Source organism: Macrosteles quadrilineatus, unplaced genomic scaffold (assembly GCF_028750875.1).
Source record: "Macrosteles quadrilineatus isolate MER2022 unplaced genomic scaffold, UCM_ALF_1.0 Scaffold_2__2_contigs__length_208266976, whole genome shotgun sequence".
NCBI classification, from domain to species: Eukaryota; Metazoa; Arthropoda; class Insecta; order Hemiptera; family Cicadellidae; genus Macrosteles; species Macrosteles quadrilineatus.
Genome location: NW_026542595.1, coordinates 171,763,516 through 171,785,472, shown reverse-complemented (window position 1 = coordinate 171,785,472; position 21,957 = coordinate 171,763,516). Strand labels below are relative to the sequence as shown.

Here is a 21,957-nt window from a genome sequence, read left to right as displayed (position 1 = left end):
TCAAAATAAAATAAAACCTTCTAAAAGGAAACCTACGTATATTTTTGATTAGTTTTTTAAAACATAAAAATAAAAGAAAATATTCTGAAGGAAACCCACGTACTTTTCTCAATAAATTTGGGTTAAACAGTAAAATAAAACAAAAAAAACTACTTTTAACAATACATAAAGCTGATTCAAATTATTAAATTAAATCGTAACACAACACTAGCGCACGTAGTGAGTGGGGAACTAATCGAGAGCGAGGGAAAGTTTTTTACACTTGATCAGAGTTGTTCCATTCTCAACCCATTTCACAGTATATTATTCATTAATGGAACAAATTTAGTCAATTATTTAAGACCGTATTCCCTCAACAAATTTAAACTCTGAAGCCCGAGTTAGGAAATGTTTTTAGGAAAGTAAAGGGTTTGCATGTGTGTAAAAAGAATATTCATTTAACCTTAACACAAAAAAAAAATAAAAAACTACTATTCTACCTGATTTTCTAGTTGACTGTTTTTTTAAATATACCAATAATATTTAATAAACCAAGTGTATCACTTTAGCAGAGCTGCTAGCAAGTACTCTACTCAGTAACACAGAGAGGCACTGACTGCCATGCTAGAAGCTTTAAATAGATCCATTGTGATACAGTTTTATAGCTTTCTGGCAACTTTGTCTGAAACTGCCTATGTCTAGACACCGACGATTAGACAGTTAAACAAAATATTTCAGTAACAAAACTTTAAAAATATAAATTGTTCGACGATAAATCTTTGAAAGTACCTCCCTAGATAAATCTCTTCCTAAATTTGTTTACTCATTTAATCATCGATTTCAATTGAAACAAAAACTTTTTGGGTCTGTATTTCAAATAAAAAGCAATTTTCAGAAAAACAGTTATTATACTTGATATCTTCTATTGATGACTAAAAGCGTTTGAACTTATTGATAAAATAAAATATATTATATACATTTTTGAGTACCAGTATAATGGTAATAAATGAATGTTAAACATTCATTCTGGTAATGCTTGACACAAATTTACTTTTAAATCTCCACAAATACTGAAAACAATCAAAACTAAACTTAAAAAACTCTTTTAAATATGCTGCATTGATTTTGTTTTGTTTTTTCATAGTTTATTTATTTAATCAGTCAATTTTCCCTTTAAAAGTCTTTGAAAAATGTTTAAAATATTTTCCCCTTTTTTAGGTTTTTGTCTAGTTGAAAATCCAATAAACGCGCTGGAATGACAGAGTTGCTCACAGAGGGGCAGAGTATTGGAACTCAATAGATCTGCAGCTATTGTGCAGAGGTGAGAAGGCTAATTTACAATAAAACCTCGCCAAATCTGATTTGTAGCGGAATACTGTCACAGGAATGTTTTAAACAGCACAATACTTGTTTGATTTGGGTCAAAAGGTTTTGACAAAGATTTATGAAAGTTATTTTTTTGAGGATGTATGATAGATTTTCACAAAACAGACTGTTAACCATAGTTAGTTATGCAAGGATGTAGCCGGGATTTTATTTTGGGGGGTGCTGATGACATTCACGTATCAAAATGGGCGGTTCCGGAGGTCTCCCTCCAGGAAAAAGTTTGTAAATCTTAGAGCAAAATTGTGGGATTTTAGGCGATTTGAGCATTTAAAATCTCTTATTCATTTTACGGACCATAGGAAAATTTAAGAACAAAGGGTAAGACTTTGTGCCTTACCTTTACCGTTCAACAATTAACCATATATTACTAACACAGTCAAATTCATTAGTATAAAAAATACCCCCGTCGCAGCAAACCTGCATACTAAGCGAATTTCCATTCACCTGGCTTGATTTCTACTAAAATACAGTAAATTTTCAGATTTATTTCCTATTTAAATAACATCAATTTTAGTGAGTAGTTAGGATTGCTGCAACGGGAAAGATATTGAGGTGTGTTTTTTTATTGAAATATTGATTGCTTAGTATGAAATAAACCAAATTGCCAAATTTGATTAAAAAATATCCATAAACAAGCAAACTACAACAGTTTATTTATTCACCATAAGAATAACATGGGTATTTTAAATTTACATTTCTTTAAATTTTCTCCAAACCAATGAACATTTAAAAACACTTCAATATACAAAATTATTTGTTTTTTTAAGCTCTTCAAAATGGTCTAGAGAGAAATTTAGAAATTTAAAGTTTTTAGGGTCAAAAATGGGAAAAATCAATTTTTACCCTATAAAACCCCCCATAAACCCCTGTTGCCATAGTCCGATTATGCTGGCGAACTCGTTCGAATAAACGTAGGTTTACAGGTTTGTACCAAATTTCATCAAAATTGGATAATTTTTGCTCGAGTTATCGCGCTAACGGACACATATATAATATATATATATATATATGAATTTGAACGGATGGCAATTAACCTCAAACCTGATGCGAATGGCCTATGTGGACCTCAAAATGAAAAAGTAAATCGGTCCCGGGTCTAGGTCTTACCATGAAACCTAGGGTAATAGCTTATTCCCTATGGGAAATTCGCTAAAAGAAATACCGGTAATAACAAAAAATGTGATTTTTATTAGTTTAAAAAAGTTAACATTGCTAACTGCTTTGATGGCATTGCATCAAAAACTACAAGAGAACAAGCTTCCTGGGTACGCTCAAGGCCCCACTAGAAAAACAAGGCCATGCTGCAGGTTTCATGACGTCACACTAGTGGTTGGATTTCATTGATAAATTATTGCCATCACCATTCCCATATGTTTGAGGTAAATAAACAAGCTGGCTGTTTGTAAGATTTTAATGGTAAGAGTTTAGTACAACTATCCACCACTGTGACGTAGTGTTGCGCTGCCCCTGCTGCAGCATGGCCTGTTTTTTCTTGTGGGGCCTTGGTACGCTTGCCATTACGTCCAGTTCTTGTTCTGGTCAAACACTAACTCTGCCGTAGTGAACATACAAGAGTGCAAGATCAGGGTTAATCTTTTGTCATTGATCCTGTTTCTTAAGTAGTTTTTGATTCTTTTCATCGTCGAAAATCGTCGACCCCCTGCGTACGGACACTCAGCTACAAATGAGGACTTGTTGGTTTGTATCTTGTTGTCTGTACCAACTAACGTCGCTCACTCGTTCAATAAACCAACCGGCATGACATCAAAACTGGTTTATTGAGCAAGTTAAAAAAGCCTCAGTTTAGTTATTGTTAAAACTTAATTTTATGAGAATTTCTGGGAGTGCTGGAGCAGTACCCTCCACTGGCTATCCCCCCCCCCCCAATTTCCTGTGTTCTAATTTTCAACTATATTTACATACAGCCATGGTTCAATCAAGTTAGCTATGACCCTGAATAAAATCAGGAGCAAATAAGCTAAAAACAAGGCATCTTTACTCACTCCCAACACGATGTTTGAGATACAGAGTAGTGACTTAAATTGTTCAGCTTATATGTTTAAACTAAATGAGCCATTACTGAATTACTCAACCGAGATTAGTTTATTCACACAAGAATGGGTATTTTATAAATCCTGTTCAATTAGTGATTTTTTCCATTTGAAGTTACCTACTGATCAACTACAGCACAGTAGCCTATATGATAAACCGCCATCGACTATTTTAAAAATAGTTACTTGCCATATCATTTAAGATGGGGACGTCACCTAGGTGCGTATTTTAACCAAAATATGAGTGAAGGATGAGTGTGTTGGTGTGAGATGATCAGTGTAGCTTTATTACTGACTATCTGCTGATTTATTAGCCAGGCCCTGTTTAAAGCACCATTTGAAGCACCATTCTCAAGGTCAGTTTTTTTTTGTCCTTGGACGCTATAGGCACGAGCCCGGGATTGTTTTTCACATTACTTCAGGCTAGACCTAGGGGTGGCGGCATTATCACTTAGATAAAATCCATTGGTGACTTGGCGGGATTTGAACCCGGGACTGAAGTCCTGCGCTCAAACCACTACACCAGCTCGCTCCCCCATTCTCAAGGACAGTAGGTCCAACTACTATCAAAAGTTTCTGACTTTTTCACTTATAAAGATATAAATATTTAATTGTAAGGCAAGCACTATTACCACTAAGCTACCATAGTACCTCATTCGCATCAACTGATAATTTAAAAGCATCATCCCACTGAATTTCCCAAAACTAGTCTACTAAACTTTGAAATTGGTAAAACCCATTCCCGTGTCAATTTTGTAGCCAGTTAGGAACGAAATGAACATATTGATTGAACCACTGCCAGTGCCAGTGTGCAATTGTGCATTGATGTCATTTACTGACTTGAAGAAGCCACTTTTAGCCACTTTTATTTGACTTAAGTCAAACGGAAAGAGCTTATATTTAGAAGAACTACAGCAAACTTCCTGACATCAATTATCAAACTACAAAAATATATATAATTGCGTCAGTAGTACCCTCTGTGAGTTCTGGATAGCTCATTTAACTATGTTCTTTTTGAAAACAATATTGACAACAGCTACAGCTGGTCCAGTGTTCTGTATAACTGGGATGTCTACTTCAGCACCCTAAATTCAACCACTGAACTTACCAGTGAAGAGGTCACGCTCAGGACTACTGTCATCCTGGTGTGAGGAACTACTGGCTCTGGAGATGTCTATGCGGGGGGTGGGGACCCCCATCTTGGGCCCCGCAGCCCCGTCCACCCCCGGCAGTGTGAGGAGGCTCGGCCCCGCCGGTGGACTCTCTTGCTCGTGTTCGTCACTCAGATCTTCAATTGATGCAAACGGAGCTACGCCTCTTCCCTTCGACTCCATCCTTGCCTGAAATTTGATTATTATCAATTTTCCATACCATTTATTTGAGATTAACAGGATACTCACCTGATACCCCAAATATTTATCTTTCAAACTACTACAATCTACAATGAAGAACTCAAAAATTAAATATTGATATACATTGTTCTTGAAACTGAATCCACAATAATTTGCTGATAGTGTCACCAGAGTGCACACTTTAATCTGGAGATGAGTGTTAAATCTCATGCGTGACATGTTATGGTTGTAGCCAGGTTTAGAGAGAAAATTAATTTAGCAGAGAGTGCTTCTGTCAAATACTGTTTTCTGTTTGATCCGCAAACTAGAAATGACAAAGTATTGCTACTGTATGTCTATCATGAGGTGACTTCTGTAAGTAAGGGATTTACTCAAGTCTCACTCTTAGCGTATCTACATAAATTTTATTATTTGTCTACAGCATACAAAAGAAAAATATTTGAAATAACAAAAAGCCTAATGTTATACTTGTTGCAATAATTTTTTGACAAATCATAATCTTTGTATCTTTTCTCATACTTTAAAACATAGGCTTTTAATGAAGAATATTTCAATTTGAATGTTTTGGATATTTTTTTTATCAGAAATAAGAAGACATTTGTTATACAATCTGACAAATTGTTAAGTAAATGGTTTAGCACATTTATTTCTTGCAGGCAAAATATAGAAATTTGTCAGCTAATTTCTAAAATAAAAACAAAAACTCTTCCAACTAAGGACACAAAAATAAGATCCACATACAATACAGAGGTTTTGTATAATAATAAAACTTTAACAGCCACTAACAATGGCAGCAAGAAAACATAATGCTGATCTTTACAAAAAAACAATATTTTCTAAAGATTATAATTAATATTGTCCATGTGTTCTCTATTTGGAAACCAGAATATACTAAGCCATTTATATTTGAAAAGCAAACACACTGAAAGTTTTGAGAAAGTTTTAAATTGTCAGTGTGTTATAAAGCTCATTAAACAGGGCCCTTCCAACACTTCTCTTATCTTCTACTTGAAACTCATTGTTCTTGCATTATCTTCTGTCATATTCTCTTCCTCACTGTCTAGTCACTGTATTGTCTTTGTAATATAGCCTGGAGATGTTAATTTTGATTTGTGTTTTACTGGGAAAGCCAAATTACGCAAGGAAATTTGATGGTTGTTTGTGAAATCTAAGTTGTTTACTAAAAAATATAAACATTAACCTATCAGCTGTTCATATATTATCTATCTATATATTAATAGGCAAGCATGTTTCTTTAAAACCTTTTTTCTCAGCTCGTGTGCATCGTGGGGTAAATCTACGCATACCGTTAGAAAGCTACTTTCCTGTAGGTGTGCAGAATCCCTTTATAAATTTAAATAGGCTCAAAGATAAGCACAAAAAATGAGTTTAAAAATTTGAAAAAATTAACATGGATCTTATGCGTTGCCATGCTGGTGACGAAATAACAACGAAATATAAACATAAAATCAAAACAAATGGAAGAAACTCCAATCACATGTTTTATTTACAGTGTGGGGTGAAAATAGAGAAGTGAGTAAGTTTACATTACATATTTATGGTCGAGTTTCGACCACTGGACGACCTCTCGTTATTATTATACAGTACAAGAGGGATCCCAAAAGACAGATGTTATAACATTTTCTGCAAGTTTATTTTAGTTTTAATATCACAGTATGTTATTATGGTTACCACTGGTTTGGTCTCTCAGCTTCCAGTCCGGCCCGACTTCCTTTCCCCTAAATTTGTTCAACAGCTGTACTGCATAGACGAGTATTTAGCACATTTTTATCAGTTTATTTGATGTGGTATAAAACAATCACTTAACCACAATAATACTAGTTACTCTGAATGTTTTTTTTTTTTCTTATGACCCATGTATCTCGTTAAGTGTTGATTTTAGGAACACGATGTAATGAACATTATTGTTGGAAATTTAATGCTCTTCATTTTTGTATGAGTACATTTTACCGCTAGAGGGCACCGTTTTCAAGATATTTAAAGAAAACCGAAAAATTGTGCATTTACACCCCCCTCCCCCCCCATAGCTCACACCCCATCAGTCAGGACTTTTAGTATGTTGGTCAGGAGGGTATCCCCTACAACTGTGCAAAAATCCGGGACTACACCATTTTTCCCCGCTGAGGGACATATTTTGAGCTTTGTTGACTGGGCTATTATATCCAATAGTCAATTCTTGAATGTTTTAAATGTTGGTTTAGATTAAAAATAAGATCATGACTGTATAGGGTTGATTCAGATTTTAAAGTGCTTATTGAATTCTAGTTCCAGGTTTCATTTAAAGTGATGCTTAAAACAGTTTGTAGGATCTAATTTTTGTGAAGGTAAGTTACAAATTATGTTATATTTACATATAGATTTTTCTACATCTAAGTCTAAAGTTTCAACATTACTCATTTTTAGGTATTGATTTTTTACAAAAAATATCAAAATGTGGTAGGTCTACAAAATTTGTAAATAACTTTTTCAACTATCATGAAAATACTAAGAACATTTTCTACACATTATTTTACAACTATCTGCAATGGGTACTACTTTTTATGACTGATCAGGTGTTGTTTTGGTACAAACACAGAGATTTAGTTGTATAGTATTATAATAAAATCTAAGTTCTTACCGTCAACGCAATCAGGAGTAATATTCCACTACGGCCGTTTCGGAGATGACTCCATCGTCAGGTGCGTAGTGGTACACTAAACTATAGTCTTGTCACATTTAACACGAGTTTTCTTCATTTGCATTGCGTCAGGGGGTGAATAAATAATACACATATATTTACAGGACGGACACACGAAAACACGAATACACGAAAACATTTAGAGCACGTGCATGGCTTGAAAACTGACGACCGACTCAATTAGATGAATTTTACAAATTTTAGTCGGTCGTCAGTTTTCAAGCCATGCACGTGCTCTAAATTTTTTCGTGTATTCGTGTTTTCGTGTGTCCGTCCTGTAAATATATGTGTATTATTTATTCACCCCCTGACGCAATGCAAATGAAGAAAACTCGTGTTAAATGTGACAAGACTATAGTTTAGTGTACCACTACGCACCTGACGATGGAGTCATCTCCGAAATGGCCGTAGTGGAATATTACTCCTGATTGCGTTGACGGTAAGAACTTAGATTTTATTATATTTTCACGCAATCTGCCACACTCAAGAATAGTATAGTATTATAGTCTGTATGATGGAAACTGTCTCCTATGTATAGCCTGAGGACTGGCCATTGGTTCAAGGCCAGAGCCAGTCTCATGTCCCAGAGGGTCAGACATGAGACAAGTTCCATCATATAGACTATAATTTACTGTATAACCCTCACTTCCCATCTACCCAGCAAACAATAATAAGATGATAAGAGATAGTAAACAACATTTTTTAATGTTAAAAATTATGCAAAAAAACCAAAATGTACAATACATGAATCAAACTCGGAGACAAGAATTAATTGGAAAATCAACAATTGTTTAACATTTTCCAGAGGAGGTCTCCTGGACCCCCTTTTACTGGGTGCCATACCCTCAATTCCCCCCAGCCCCCTTATGGAACAGTTAGATGGACGAACAGGGATAGTTGGTTACACCATTCTTCCAGAAAGAATTAAATTGTTAAATTATTTGTAGGTTATTTCTCTGTGGGATCAATTTCATTTTTAAATTTTACGAAGAGAAAGATCACAAAGTAATTTGAAATAGATGAGTTTACTGTATACAAATTTTAATCAAATAAAAAAATCTTTATATCCAAGTCTAATAAATGTATAACTAGATTATTTAATGTTTATTAACTGGAATTTGTTACTGTATGTAAAGAAAAAAACTTTGCTACCTGTTTTTCACCATTGAATGAGAGATTGGGTTAAATATTAATTAATTGTAGTATCATAGCAAACAGTTGATTGATTTATCACTTGACACAGATTATTGTCATTAGTTGGTAGACCATCTCAACAGATTGCAGCAAATTTCTTTGCTTCAAATTTTTACATTACATGGGAAGTCTATACTGTGTATAGTCAATGGTTCAGCTAAGTTATGATAATAATACCACTAATACATTACAATTTTTAAGGGATTGATAATTTCATCCGCTAAATTTCTACATCACTACCTATCTATTAAGAGTTTAATTCTAGTTCGATTTTCTATGCTAGGCCAACCATTATTTACATTATTGTACATAATATGAATGATTCCAAACAACACATCGATAAAATCATAAACTAAACTTTTAAATTAACAATCTAACTTTTGATGAAATCCCAAGCCATTATACATTTTTATCTCATTAAAATTCACTTAGGCCAGATATTTTGATGTTAGGAGTTTTACCAATAAAATTATTTTAATTAAATAGAAACTAAACATAAGCTATTAATCAAGTCTTTTTTTACTGAAACAGATTTTGTTTTGAAAACCTAACAATAAACTATATTTTTTTTCGATTCACACAATTAGGACACTATTAGCAAAATGCTTGTTCTTTATTCTCTAGCAATCAGATAAAATCAATGTACAACTAGAGTTTGAAATGTAACGACTGTACTTTAAAGTAGTAAATATGCCATTGATTAAAACTAAATAAATAAAAAGTAGTCATTTTTGTAAGAACATTTATTGCATATTTTTTTATGAAATGGTACTTATTTTTAATCGACTTGACCATTGCTTGGTTCAATGAGTTTTAATTACAGACTAATTTAATTATTAATAAGCGTGAAGTGAGGCTTGTTGTGGTTAAAAAAGATAAACCTTATTTTTATAAACTTTTAAAAATTATACAAAAAGTATTTTTTAAATTGTTTTAAAATAAGAGTGATATTTTATACTAGACAAAACATCAAAAGCAGTGTGAGCAAAAATGTGAAACGTCCATGATGTCAACATTCATGGTTTTATGAAAAAGAAAAAAAATTTTGATAAAATAAAAATAATTCTAAGCTATTGCGGGTCCTCCTACTGTGGACACAGATAACAAATTTTGCTTACAGTTTTTGTAGAAATCCTTTTCAAGTCATTGTACTGCCGACTGGTAAACATATAAAAATAATCACAAATCAATAAAATCATCATAATTAATGAAACAAGACAGGCCGCAGTAAGTAGTACGGTAAAAACGCAAACACCTTTAAAGAAAAACATGTTTTGAAGAAGAAAACACAGAAGGAAACGCTCAATAAGGAAGGTAGAAAAGACTGGCCCAGAAAACACAATTGGAATTAAATGAAGAAACAGTGAACATTGCTGCCAAAACTGAGCTGAAATGTTTCTCTAAATGGCAAATGGAGTACAATACAAACTGGCCTGAAATCAAAACAATCTAATGTGGCTATTTTAATTCAGCTGCTCATGTAAATATGTGATACAGATTTGTAATGATGTTTTTTAGATTAACTTTTTATTGGCCTACATTTTTTATTGGATACATGTTGTTAATTAAATAGTAGTAGACAATATTATTGATGTGTTTTATCTCTGACTATTAACTTAATACAACATTTGCATGTATAAAAATATGTGTTAAAAGTGCATTAGGGAATATTTTTAACATTTTTAAGAACTATATTTTTTCCATGTACTAATTTGTATTTTCATTTAACAAACAGTTTGTGAAATTAGTTTTTTTGTCAAAAAATGAATAGGCAGCAATCCACTCCTAGTTCTGTAATAGGCTGGGACACTTGGTTAAAATAATACATTTATGCATTTACAACATTAATTTCCTGATTTCTAAAAATAAATATCTGGAAATTAAGCTTTGCTCGGGGGAAAACAGTTTGTATATTCTAAGATAAGTCTTTGCTAATAGTATCACAGACAAATAGAATAAATATTTATTTTATTTGTCTATGTTTATCACATGCTTGTATGTAGTTTACTTCTAATTTCGTTTGTGTACAAACTGTTTTAACTTTTATTATCATCTATGATAATATGTTTACACCTTTTCTCACCAACTTATCCAAGTGCAAAGCGAATGTTGATATTTTAATCATTTTTTAACTAGATTGATGTTTAGAAAAAAAAAAAAAAAAAAAAACAACAGTTTGTAAATTCTCTACCATAAAACAACACCTATGAAAGAATAAATTTAAATCCCATCCATATTTACCAGCTGTAGCCAATTTTTAATAAAAAAGAACGTAGTTGTGTGAGCCAGTCACAGAATGCGCTAGTGTCTAAAATTCTAATTTTACACCTTATTTTGTGTTGTTGACCAGGTTGATGGGTCATAATAGTTGCTATGATTCATCGTAAGTCATTCCCTAAGTTTGACTTGGTATTCAAGTTTTTGTATTTGACATATTTAGTAATTTAGATCAGCGCAATCTGTAGGAGGCTCACATCAACTACGACGATTTTGAAAAAAAATCTGGCTACAAATTTAACATGGGGATGGAATGTCTAACATTATTCACATTATGTGTAAATTCATAAACCACGTGAATACCCACATAGTCAATAGAAAGGCCTTTTTAATAGAATAACTAATAACAAAGCAAAAAATTTTCTTATAAGAAAACTTAAAATGGGAAAGGATGTACAGTAAGAGGTTGAGCCTTTGGTCATTTTACGAGTTGATTGATTCTGCTCATGGATAGCATCTGTGTTGCATTTACTCTGGATTTTCTTGTAACAATGTAGGGTAACTTTCAGCACTAGGATATTAAAAGTAGTTTAGTGGATTTACTCCTAACCAACAAATAATTTAATTTTTACCATTTAACTGCCTAAAGCTTTGAATATGGGCACAGAAACTAGTAACAAATAAAGTGACACTATTTGTATGTATATTTTTGACGATTCATGTTTTTTATTGTTTGTAATAACTTTTGAGCTCGGGATTGCAGGTCGTACTTAACTGCAATTATATTACTTAAATATTTTTCATGATTAGTTCTATAGTTAAACATTCACTGTAAATATTTTTAAAATGTTCTAAAACTTAACTTAATACGTGTTTAAACAAATATATTTATTTATCTTTTGCTTGATGAAGGACAAACTAACTGTACGAATGCAAGAACTAATTGACCCCTAGAAAACGCTATAATCGTAGTAAATTGGGCCAACCGCCCAATATTTTTTGACAATTGATAATTGACTGTTGACAGTTGACATTGACTTTGGTAGTCTTTGACTATTGACTGTTTGTCGGTCTGTGTGTAAGGCGCCGGCAGTCTCTGAAGGCTTACAACTGACTATCGATTTCTTCTGTTCGTGCCTTTAGTTGTTTCCGATCACTATATCAACTCCTGCTAGTCTAGACTGTAGAAACATAAGTCAATGATTAAACATAATTTCTTATCTTCATGAAGAAGTGGTAATAATTTGCGTATAATTTGGAAATAAACACTTCATCCTTAAACGCACTTTTGTAAATTTACTTTATAATATGGGAGAACGTTTATTTGAAATTAACGCATTCAAACATAGCCTACACGAACCACACAGAAAGCTTTGGATTGTAGGCATACTATAGGACTACTATCGAACCTCCAAACCATCTATTTGTAAACTATTGATCATCGTCTAGGACTATGATCAAAGAGCGTACTATAACATGTAGGCCTAAATAAGAGGAAAAAATATATTTGCCAACAATGCATTAACAAGTAACCGGAAAAGAAACATACATCAAACAAGCTTTACATTTGACAAGGTTTACTTCACATCTGGAAAGTTTACTTACAATGTTTGGTTAGTATAAAAACTCATGTTTATGTTTTTTGCGTACGTGTTTTTTTTTCTTTACACAACACTCTGTTACCCACGGGCTTCACCCTGTTTGACTTTATAAGTATCAATAAAACTATTGATTGGTTAAGTTAAGATGAAATAAACAAAACAGAATACAGTAATACAAACAAATAGTCACACCTTATTTTGATAAGGTAATAAATTGAAAGAATAACATACAAATAAGTACGGCTGAGGTGTTTTTAACATTAGGTATATGGAAAGTTCCCTTTAGAAAGGAATTACTACCTTAAAAAAAGGGCAATTTATGAAAACAATGGATAGTTTTGCGCAAGGTTTCTCGTCATGACGAACATTTTAAGTATATATGGTTTATTGGGGTGTGACTTGAAGTTTTCTCAAAAGTTCATGGTCACTTTGGGATTTATGTATAGATTACCTTTATATGTAAATTTGTGTACTCCCTACTCACTCGAACTTTCTTTACATTAGAATGCCAACCGCATGGTAAAAAGCATTACCGGTAAGTGTTTTGAGAGAGCTTTGCCTGTCAATCGTAGGCAGCGCCACCAGCGTTGCTATGATGAGTGCATGGCAACGCTGGTGGCGCTGCCTACGATTGACAGGCAAAGCTTTTTACCACGCGGTTGGCATGACATTCTGGGTTATAGTAATATGTTTTCTGTGATTATGGTTAGGACTTATTACAGTTAGTATGGTAGGCAAATAAGTAGGCCTGCAGCAGAACATAAATTTACTGTCTATCATAAATAAGTTATTCGGAATTTGCTTTGGAAGTTTGAATATTATTTTTAAAAGCACTGATAAAATAACGTTATAAACTTGTTACGAATGCGAACAATACAAACGAGTAACAAACCACTGACAGTTATATTTAGAATTTTCGAAGTCACTTGAGCTAAGCGACTGCAACAATGAAAATTATGTTCACCGTAAACAATGGTTGAAATCTATTGTTGTTCAAATGTTAAAACCTAACGAATGAATCAGGTGATTCGTTGGTTCCTCAAAAAGCCGAAAACATTCTAGAATGGTGCAAAAACAAACTGTTGTTGTTTACGTAAACGTAGCAGTGATGAGGGGAGTGACGTTGTTTGCCGGAGTTAATGAAGTTTTGAAATGAGCATGATCAAAGCTACTGGTTTTAATTTGGTACTTAGAAGCCTATAAGGTCCAATCACTGGTGTCGACCCGCTAATAAAACATTAGTTTGGTAGTAAATTAATTGTTCAACATTATCATGTATACGGCAGCAAAATACCTCAAATTTAGTTGTACTTGCAGCGAACGTGTCTATACACGAATGTTTGCAATATTTTTAAAATCTGTTAAAAATCGTATTTTGTTTTTTTAGTATAGAAAAGATGTTTCGTCAAGTAAAATAACATAATATGATCATGTGAAAAGTATTTTTTTAAATCTTATCTTAAAATCTGAAATATTTTTCTATTTTGCAAATATGCAAGATAAATTAATAATGATGGTATTCTACAATTTTAATATTATTGCCTCAAAAAAAACATTGGCTCAACCTAAATACAAATTGATGTGTAAACCTAAATCAATAATATGCTTACTGGTCTAATAGTAAATTTATTTTTGGGACAACTTACTACGGTATTTAGATATGTTACGGAAATGTTATACATACCACGAATACTTGAACTGAACCGGTATGGATTATAAACAAAAACGAATTATGTAGTTGGCCCAAATCCTATACTAATAGCATTAACATATGATTTCGACCATTCCATTTTTTTAGCAATGTTAAATTATGTTTATTTTCGGTACGGTAACGTCGTTTGTTTATGTTTATGATCCATACCGGTTCTGTTCAAGTATTCGTGATACATACATAATAGTTGTCGTATTGTCGTTATTTTACAAAAGGGGATTATTTCAATGTGCAAAAATCTCCTACAATAAAGGACTATTTTCACTATCCATTCACCTTTTAGGATCGAGAAACGCGTGGGTATCCCAAGTTCTTTGATCATGAAAGGGAAAGGGCGAGCGACCTGGTGGAAAATTTGATCATTACTTCAAAGAACTGTTAATAGCACAGCTGTGGTGTTCATGTGTTCAATGGTTAACAATCCTATTCGTATATCTTGTAGGTTGAAACATTTTGGAGACTGTGTATATTTTTGGGCGATCATCTATATATATAAAAGGCAAAGCCCTCACTGACTGACTCACTCACTCACTCACTCATCACTAATTCTCCCACTTCCCATTTACCTAGGAGGCTGAAATTTGGTACACTGATTCTTTAGGCATTAAATAGGCAAACTAGTTAGTAGGTAGTTGTTTTTATTCTGATCGGACTCTCGGGCTCCGCCCCAGTGGCTCTGGAGTTTCCCATGTTAACCATATGTGTACTCATTGAGCGGAGCGAGCGGAGCGAGCGAAGCTCTTTGGGATCAACTTCAATGCAAACAATATAACACCATCACTCAATAACGGCTGAACACATTTCAGCCAAACTTAACAAGACCACTTAGACTAATAATGAGATGGTTTGTAAACAAACAAATTTCAATTAGATAATGCTAATGCAATTTAAAACGAACTTAAAATTTCAAATTTTTAACATTAGGCTTATGGGACTAAAGTAGCTATGACAGTTTTTTTGTTTACAAGAAAAATGTAAACAAGAGAATCATAAGGTATTTCTGAACTTTCTATACTTTTCTTTTAAACGTTTTTAAACCATTCCTATAATTTTAATAAACAAGAAAATGCCGTTAAAACATTTTTTAAGGCGCGGAATTCACTGAAAATCGAGAAATTATACGGAACTACTTTCTCAATGCGCGGAGCATAAACAAGGGGCGGAGGGATACGGACCGGTGACTACTTTCTTGGGAACCTATTTGTGTTGCCAGCTGATTAGAAACAGCCAATGTTAGAAATCAGGATTTAATAAGCGATATATCGAACCGCATCGAAATCGGTATTTAATCCGATAATACCTCATAGGTTATATTAAGTTGAATTACATCGACGGTACAGTAAGTTATTACACTTATTGATAAAACGCAGATTGAACACTGATCTAATTTAGGCAGGTGGGGAGGTAGGTCGGGGTTTATGAGTATTCGTGACTACATTAAGTGTTTTGAAGTAAGGTTAGATTAGGAAGGTAAAGTGTAGGTTATAGGTAGGTGATCGGGTTGTTTATTTGTGTTGCACCATATAATTGTTATCTTTTGGAATGGAATAGTTGGTTAAGGTTAAACGGGGAAACGATTTCAAAAATGCTTGCATATGGTCTTAACTTAACAAACCATCTACAGTATTCTAGCTTTGACTTTATATAAAGTCAATGATTCTAGCAAATTATTACATACTGACCAAAAGAAAAGAGAACATTTGGTTTTGGATCTTTGACCATAGCAAAACTAACATATAATTTATGGAATGTGAAAAGTTGTATATAATTATATACTATTCTGTAATATTAATAATTGTTCGGCAAATCCTCATTTTAATGGCTCGGCTGAAAATGGAATCTGCATTTTGTGAAACAGTTATTTGGTAACAATTCAGTCATTTCAAATGTTGATAAAATTTCCTTTCTCTTTTTTATACTTTGTTGCCCTTTTTGGATGTTAATACCAGATTCCAACTACTGTAATATTTTCCTGGTCAAAACTACCTTACACTTCTCGAAGAGGTAAATTTGAATTATTATAATTTTAGTCTTTAAAACCAGCATTAGTAAATAAATCTATTGACCTTTTTGCATTTAGTTACTTATACAAATATCAAATCACGTTTGTTCCGCTCAACTGGCTTTCACCTCTCTGAAAGCAACCCTAGTATTTAAATGGAATTAATGAATCTTAACAACAGCTGTTTCAATTAAACAAGTTGGATCTCTTCTATGATGTTCAATCGCATTTAAGTTACAAGGATTACCAACAGGGTGCAGCACTATTATTTCTTTTACATTTATGACAACAGCTAATTTGCAACCAAAAGGTGAGTGAGCGCAGCGAACGAACTTCAACCTGGAGGCGAGTTAGCGTAGCGAACGAGCTAAACTTAAGGCAGGTGAGCGCATCGAACGAGCTCCAACCTAAAAGTGAGTGAGCGTAGCGAACGAACTAACCTCAAGGCAAGTGAGCGCAGCGAACGAGCTCCAACTTAAAAGTGAGTGAGCGTAGCGAACGAACTTCAACCAGGACGTGATTGAGCCATGCGAACGAGCTCACTTATGAAGTTAAACGGGGCAAAGCCCGTGGGTACAGCTAGTGATCTATAAATATAAAAGGCAAAGCCCTCACTGACTCACTCACTCACTCACTCATCACTAATTCTCTTACTTCCCATTTACCTAGGAGGCTGAAATTTGGTACACTGATTCTTTAGGCATTAAATAGGAAAACTAAGCTGTTTTTATTCTGATCGGACTCTCGGGCTCCGCCCCAGTGGCTCTGGAGTTTCCCATGTTAACCTTATGAGTACTCATATTTAAATGGAATTAATGAATCTTAATAGCTGTTTCAATTAAACAAATTGGTTCTGTTCTATGATGTTCAATAGCATTAAAGTTACAAGGATTACCAACAGAGTGCAGCACTATTATTTCTTTTACATTTATGACAACAGCTAATTTGCAACCAAAAGGTGAGTGAGCGTAGCGAACGAACTTCAACCTGGAGGTGAGTTAGCGTAGCGAACGAGCTAACCTGAAGGCAAGTGAGAGCAGCGAACGAGCTCCAACCTAAAAGTGAGTGAGCGTAGCGAACGAACTTCAACCAGGACGTGATTGAGCCATGCGAACGAGCTCACTTATTAAGTTAAACGGGACAAAGCCCGCGGGTACAGCTAGTTCATAATCAAAATGGCTGATGTTTATGTTGGATTTTATACTCATTTTAGAAGCTGAACAGACACGTCCATTAATGACGATGTAATGAGATTAATTATAGTTGTTTAATCCTCTTATAGGTTAGTTTCGTCATTGACTTTGGATATTGCAAGTACACTTCACCCTGGGGCAGCGAGCTTAGTAGTTGTATTGATAGTCAAAGATAGTGTTTTGAGCGCGGGACTTCGGTTCCAGAGGTCCCGCGTTCAAATCCCGCCAAATCACCAATGGATTTTATCCATGTAATAATGCCCCAACCCCTAGGTCTAGCCTGAAGTAATGTGAATAATGTGCCTAGCGTCCTAGGACGAAAAAATAAGTAAAATAAACCCGTAAAACGAAACCTGTTTTGATGTAGATTTTATGTTCAGTTACGGTACGTTTTAATAAATTGTAAAATCTATACAGGAGTATGTTTAGTTTAGACATTCCACCACATAAGGCTAAGGCTTTGTTTTTTACCTAAAAATTAATCTGTCGAAAAATTGTAGATCCAACGAACATCGGAACACACATTACCTAATCCAAACTATTCTGTACTCTATGTGACCTATGCTAATTTATCAAATGCAATGCGATTTGAATTGTTCAATAATAATTTAATTTTACTAGTTAGTAGACGAGCAAACTATTTGACCGACAGTATACTCGTTTGGTCATTCAAATGTATACATTTATATGACCTATGACTGCTAGTAAATAATTGGGTGTTAAACTATTTGTTAACGTTAAAAATTTCCGTTTGGTTTTAAGAGAGAAAGAAGCACTAAGATTATATACATTTTGGTCTAACAATAGCTACAAGTATGTGATCATATTCCTATAAAGATTACGCGCAAAATATTCCGATAGGCACGATTCTCGTCGATTATAGCATCCAAGAATGGTGGTTTGAAGCGATGGTTGCGATAAGACATGGATGCATCTCTAGATTAAAGATCTTCCTACAGCAATTTGTCCAGCAGCTTATAGCTCATGCTTTGTAGTGCTTTAGGGCCATAATATGTTTTTGGACGATTTGGGTTATTCATCTCTGGTTTAAGAAGACTACTACTACTAGTCGTGTTTTAGGTTGGATCTCCATAAAGCCTTTTAGTTGGTTGATTGTTATTATCTTGAAATTAAAAGTTAGTACCTGCTTTTTGCTTAAGGGCAAGTATGCTTTCGAAAATACTAGAGGTCGTCCAGTGGTCGAAACTCGACCAAAAATATGTAATGTATAGACTTCTCTATTTTCACCCCACGCTGTAAATAAAACATGTGATTTTATTTACAGTGAGCCCCTGAGCCAATGTGCCCCTGAGCCACTGAGCCAATATGCCCCTTAGCCAATGTGCCCTGAGCCACTGAGTCTCAGAGCCAATGTGCCCCTGAGCCAATGTACCACTGAGCCACTGAGTCTTTGAGCCAATGTGCCACTGTGCCACTGAGCCACTGAGCCATTGTGCCACTGAGCCACTGAGTCTTTGAGCCACTGAGCCAATGTGCCCCTTAGCCAATGTGCCCCTGAGCAAATGTGCCACTGAGCCACTGTGCCACTGAGCCACTGACTCTTTGAGCCACTGTGCCACTGAGCCACTGAGTCTTTGAGCCACTGAGCCAATGTGCCCCTTAGCCAATGTGCCCCTGAGCCACTGTGCCACTGAGCCACTGTGCCACTGAGCCACTGACTCTTTGAGCCACTGTGCCACTGAGCCACTGAGTCTTTGAGCCACTGTGCCACTGAGCCACTGAGTCTTTGAGCCACTGAGCCACTGTGCCACTGAGCCACTGTGCCACTGAGCCACTGTGCCACTGAGCCACTGACTCTTTGAGCCACTGTGCCACTGAGCCACTGAGTCTTTGAGCCACTGAGCCAATGTGCCCCTTAGCCAATGTGCCCCTGAGCAAATGTGCCCCTGAGCCAAAGTGCCCCTGAGCCAATGTGCCCCTTAGCCAATGTGCCCCTGAGACACTGAGCCACTGAGCCAATGTGCCCCTTAGCCAATGTGCCCCTTAGCCAATGTGCCCCTGAGACACTGAGCCACTGAGCCAATGTGCCCCTTAGCCAATGTGCCCCTGAGCCAAAGTGCCCCTGAGCCAATGTGCCCCTGAGCCAATGTGCCTCTGAGCCACTGAGTCTTTGAGCCACTGTGCCACTGAGCCACTGCGTCTTTGAGCCACTGTGCCACTGATCCACTGTGCCACTGTGCCACTGAGCCACTGTGCGGCTGTTAGTTGTCAGTTAGGCTTGTCTTCCCCAATTTTTCTATCTTGGCCAATGGCCCGGTCCACGTTCTCTTAGGATACAATGATTTCATGTTCAACAGTGTTCATGCTTATAACATGAAGTGATCCCTATTGATAAACAACCCATTTTGGTTATGAACACGATGAGATTAGCAACATTTTAGTCATCAAGCTAGATTTAACTCCAATAGTATCTTGCAAATCCTTGTAAAGGATTGAACAACGTTAAGAGATGTTTTAATCTGTATTGTAACACTCCTTAGGCAAATAGCCGGACATACTTCATGACAATGATACCAGGACTAGGCCTACTTCTTTGGCCGTAAACTTACATTTTACCACAGAAAACATACTACTATTTTACTCAATAATCTTTTCTGTTGTATGCCACATTCCTAAAAGAATACTATACTAGGAGTACTTTACAGTACCACATAGAAGATGTATGTTACTTGGATCTTTACTCTTATCTGTGACGGCATTATCACTAGTACAACCGAATGAGCCATTGCTAGCTAACTGTTTATAAAATCCTTCACACGTTCATCAATAGATCCATCACATACACGAAGTGTAATTGGAGACCTAGGAAGTTAAAAAAGTCATCAGTTCTTTTGCTTAGGAATCGGACCTGTTCAGATGCATTATTAGAGACAAAATGTTGTCAGAATTTCAAAATTTGTTTAAAATGAAACATACAACTTCTATCATAAGTTTTGACAGACATTGGCAGACTACATCACGTAACAGCTTGGTTAAATTTATGAAAGCCGGCTGATGCAAATAAATGTGAATCTGTATTAAATTTCAGAAAACCTTTTAACTTCAAAATTGTTTAAAGCATGCCAAGATCTTTCATAGCTAAGAGGTCATTTAAGGTCATTTGATTCGTTTGTATGATATTTTGTTATTTTTTTTTTATTAATTTGAAACAAATTATCTTCATCTACATCCTTGTAGTTACCAAACCACATACACTATTAAGTGTTTAATCAAATATTGGATAACATTACCCAATCCAGTTTGATTCATTGGTCTCAAACATTGAAAATCCCACAGAATCTAATCAAGCAAGGACTTCCAAAGCCCAATACAAATCAGATTTTTAATCAACTATCGATTCCTTTAACCCACATTCCAAAACTCGGGTGGGACTTTCGGTCCCCGTATTTACATGCCCGCCCCACCTGTAACCCAATTACGGAACCACTTCCCTCCCATCAATCGAGTTACTAGTTCAATACTGAACGAACAAAACGCACACTTTATGTAAATTAGGCCTAGTTTTGCCATTACTCGTGTTGCGGTAACTACTTCCTGGAACCTTTGCACTTCCTCGACTACTTCTCATACTTCCTACCACTGTAGCAAACTTACATTGGGCCGAGGGAAGGGGAAGGCGGCTCCTCGAGTTCTGAGATCATCACATTTCTGTTTTACACTTTACTACAAACACTCCGCACCAGGGATGTACCTACTCAATACTCAATTCTCCAGAAAGACTCCCTCTCGCGCCGCCAGAACGCTCTGCACAGATCGATGAGTGCGCGCACGCACACTCACCACACCACCACTCCTCAGCTACCCCTGTATGTAACTGGATTATACGTCTAATCTTTCATGCTATCGGCTGTGGTGGACCTTGGTTCAAGAATTTAAATGTAGTAAAGTTCCATGAAGAGTAACAGTTTTTGCGCAACGATGAAATCGAACCTCATGATTCCTGTATGTTTCTTCTACTATTGAGTATTTGCCGGTTGCCTTCACCAAGATGGAGCTATAGAACCGGTATAGTGCATTTCGTACCATAATTTATTCAAAGATAAAATGTACTAACCAAATGACGATAGGAATCGTATTGACACCCCTGTAACTGGATTATTCTAATTTTCAAGATAATGTGATTGGCTGTCATGCGGGTTCAAGACTAGGAATTAAAATGTAGTCCATTTCTAGAAAGAAATTTTAGAAACAAATTTACCCGTCACGAAATTAAATAACCGAAATGTGTAAACTTTGTACGCAATTAGATCCGCCTTAGTACAAGCCCGTTGAGTTGAATATAGTTTATGCTGTTAGAATTCCTTGAAGACAACATGTGTCAACGCTAAAGTTGATTGACCAAACAACGATAACATCTTACGTAACTTGATGATTCCTCTTAACATGCAACGTCGGGTTATTGCTGGTGGTCTTACATTGCGTAAGACCGGGAATTAAATTTACTTCATGTAGAATTCCTTAAAGAGAAACAGTATTAGGCGGATTTGCTTATTTACCAAACGACTGTCGTATTGCTAGCCATGTACGCAAATAGTGACTGTACTATATTTCT

At 35.3% G+C, this 21,957-nt stretch overlaps 1 protein-coding gene across 4 annotated transcripts in view; it reads right to left on the bottom strand.

Moving 5' to 3' along the window:
* LOC128987019 (titin) overlaps positions 1-21,101 on the bottom strand; it is a 38,680-nt gene extending 17,579 nt beyond the window's left edge. For 2 of the 4 annotated variants that reach the window (XM_054407668.1, XM_054407669.1), the window contains exons 1-3: positions 21,000-21,076; positions 9,779-9,818; positions 4,525-4,756 (exon numbers count right to left, since the gene is read on the bottom strand). In XM_054407668.1, coding sequence (XP_054263643.1) covers positions 4,525-4,756; positions 9,779-9,818; positions 21,000-21,046 — 319 coding nt within the window. In that variant the 5' untranslated portion in view covers positions 21,047-21,076. Of the gene's footprint in view, positions 1-479; positions 586-4,524; positions 4,757-9,778; positions 9,819-20,999 lie in introns of those variants that run through there. The other 2 variants (XM_054407670.1, XM_054407672.1) reach the window with 2 other exon arrangements.
* Positions 21,102-21,957: the final 856 nt, after the last annotated feature.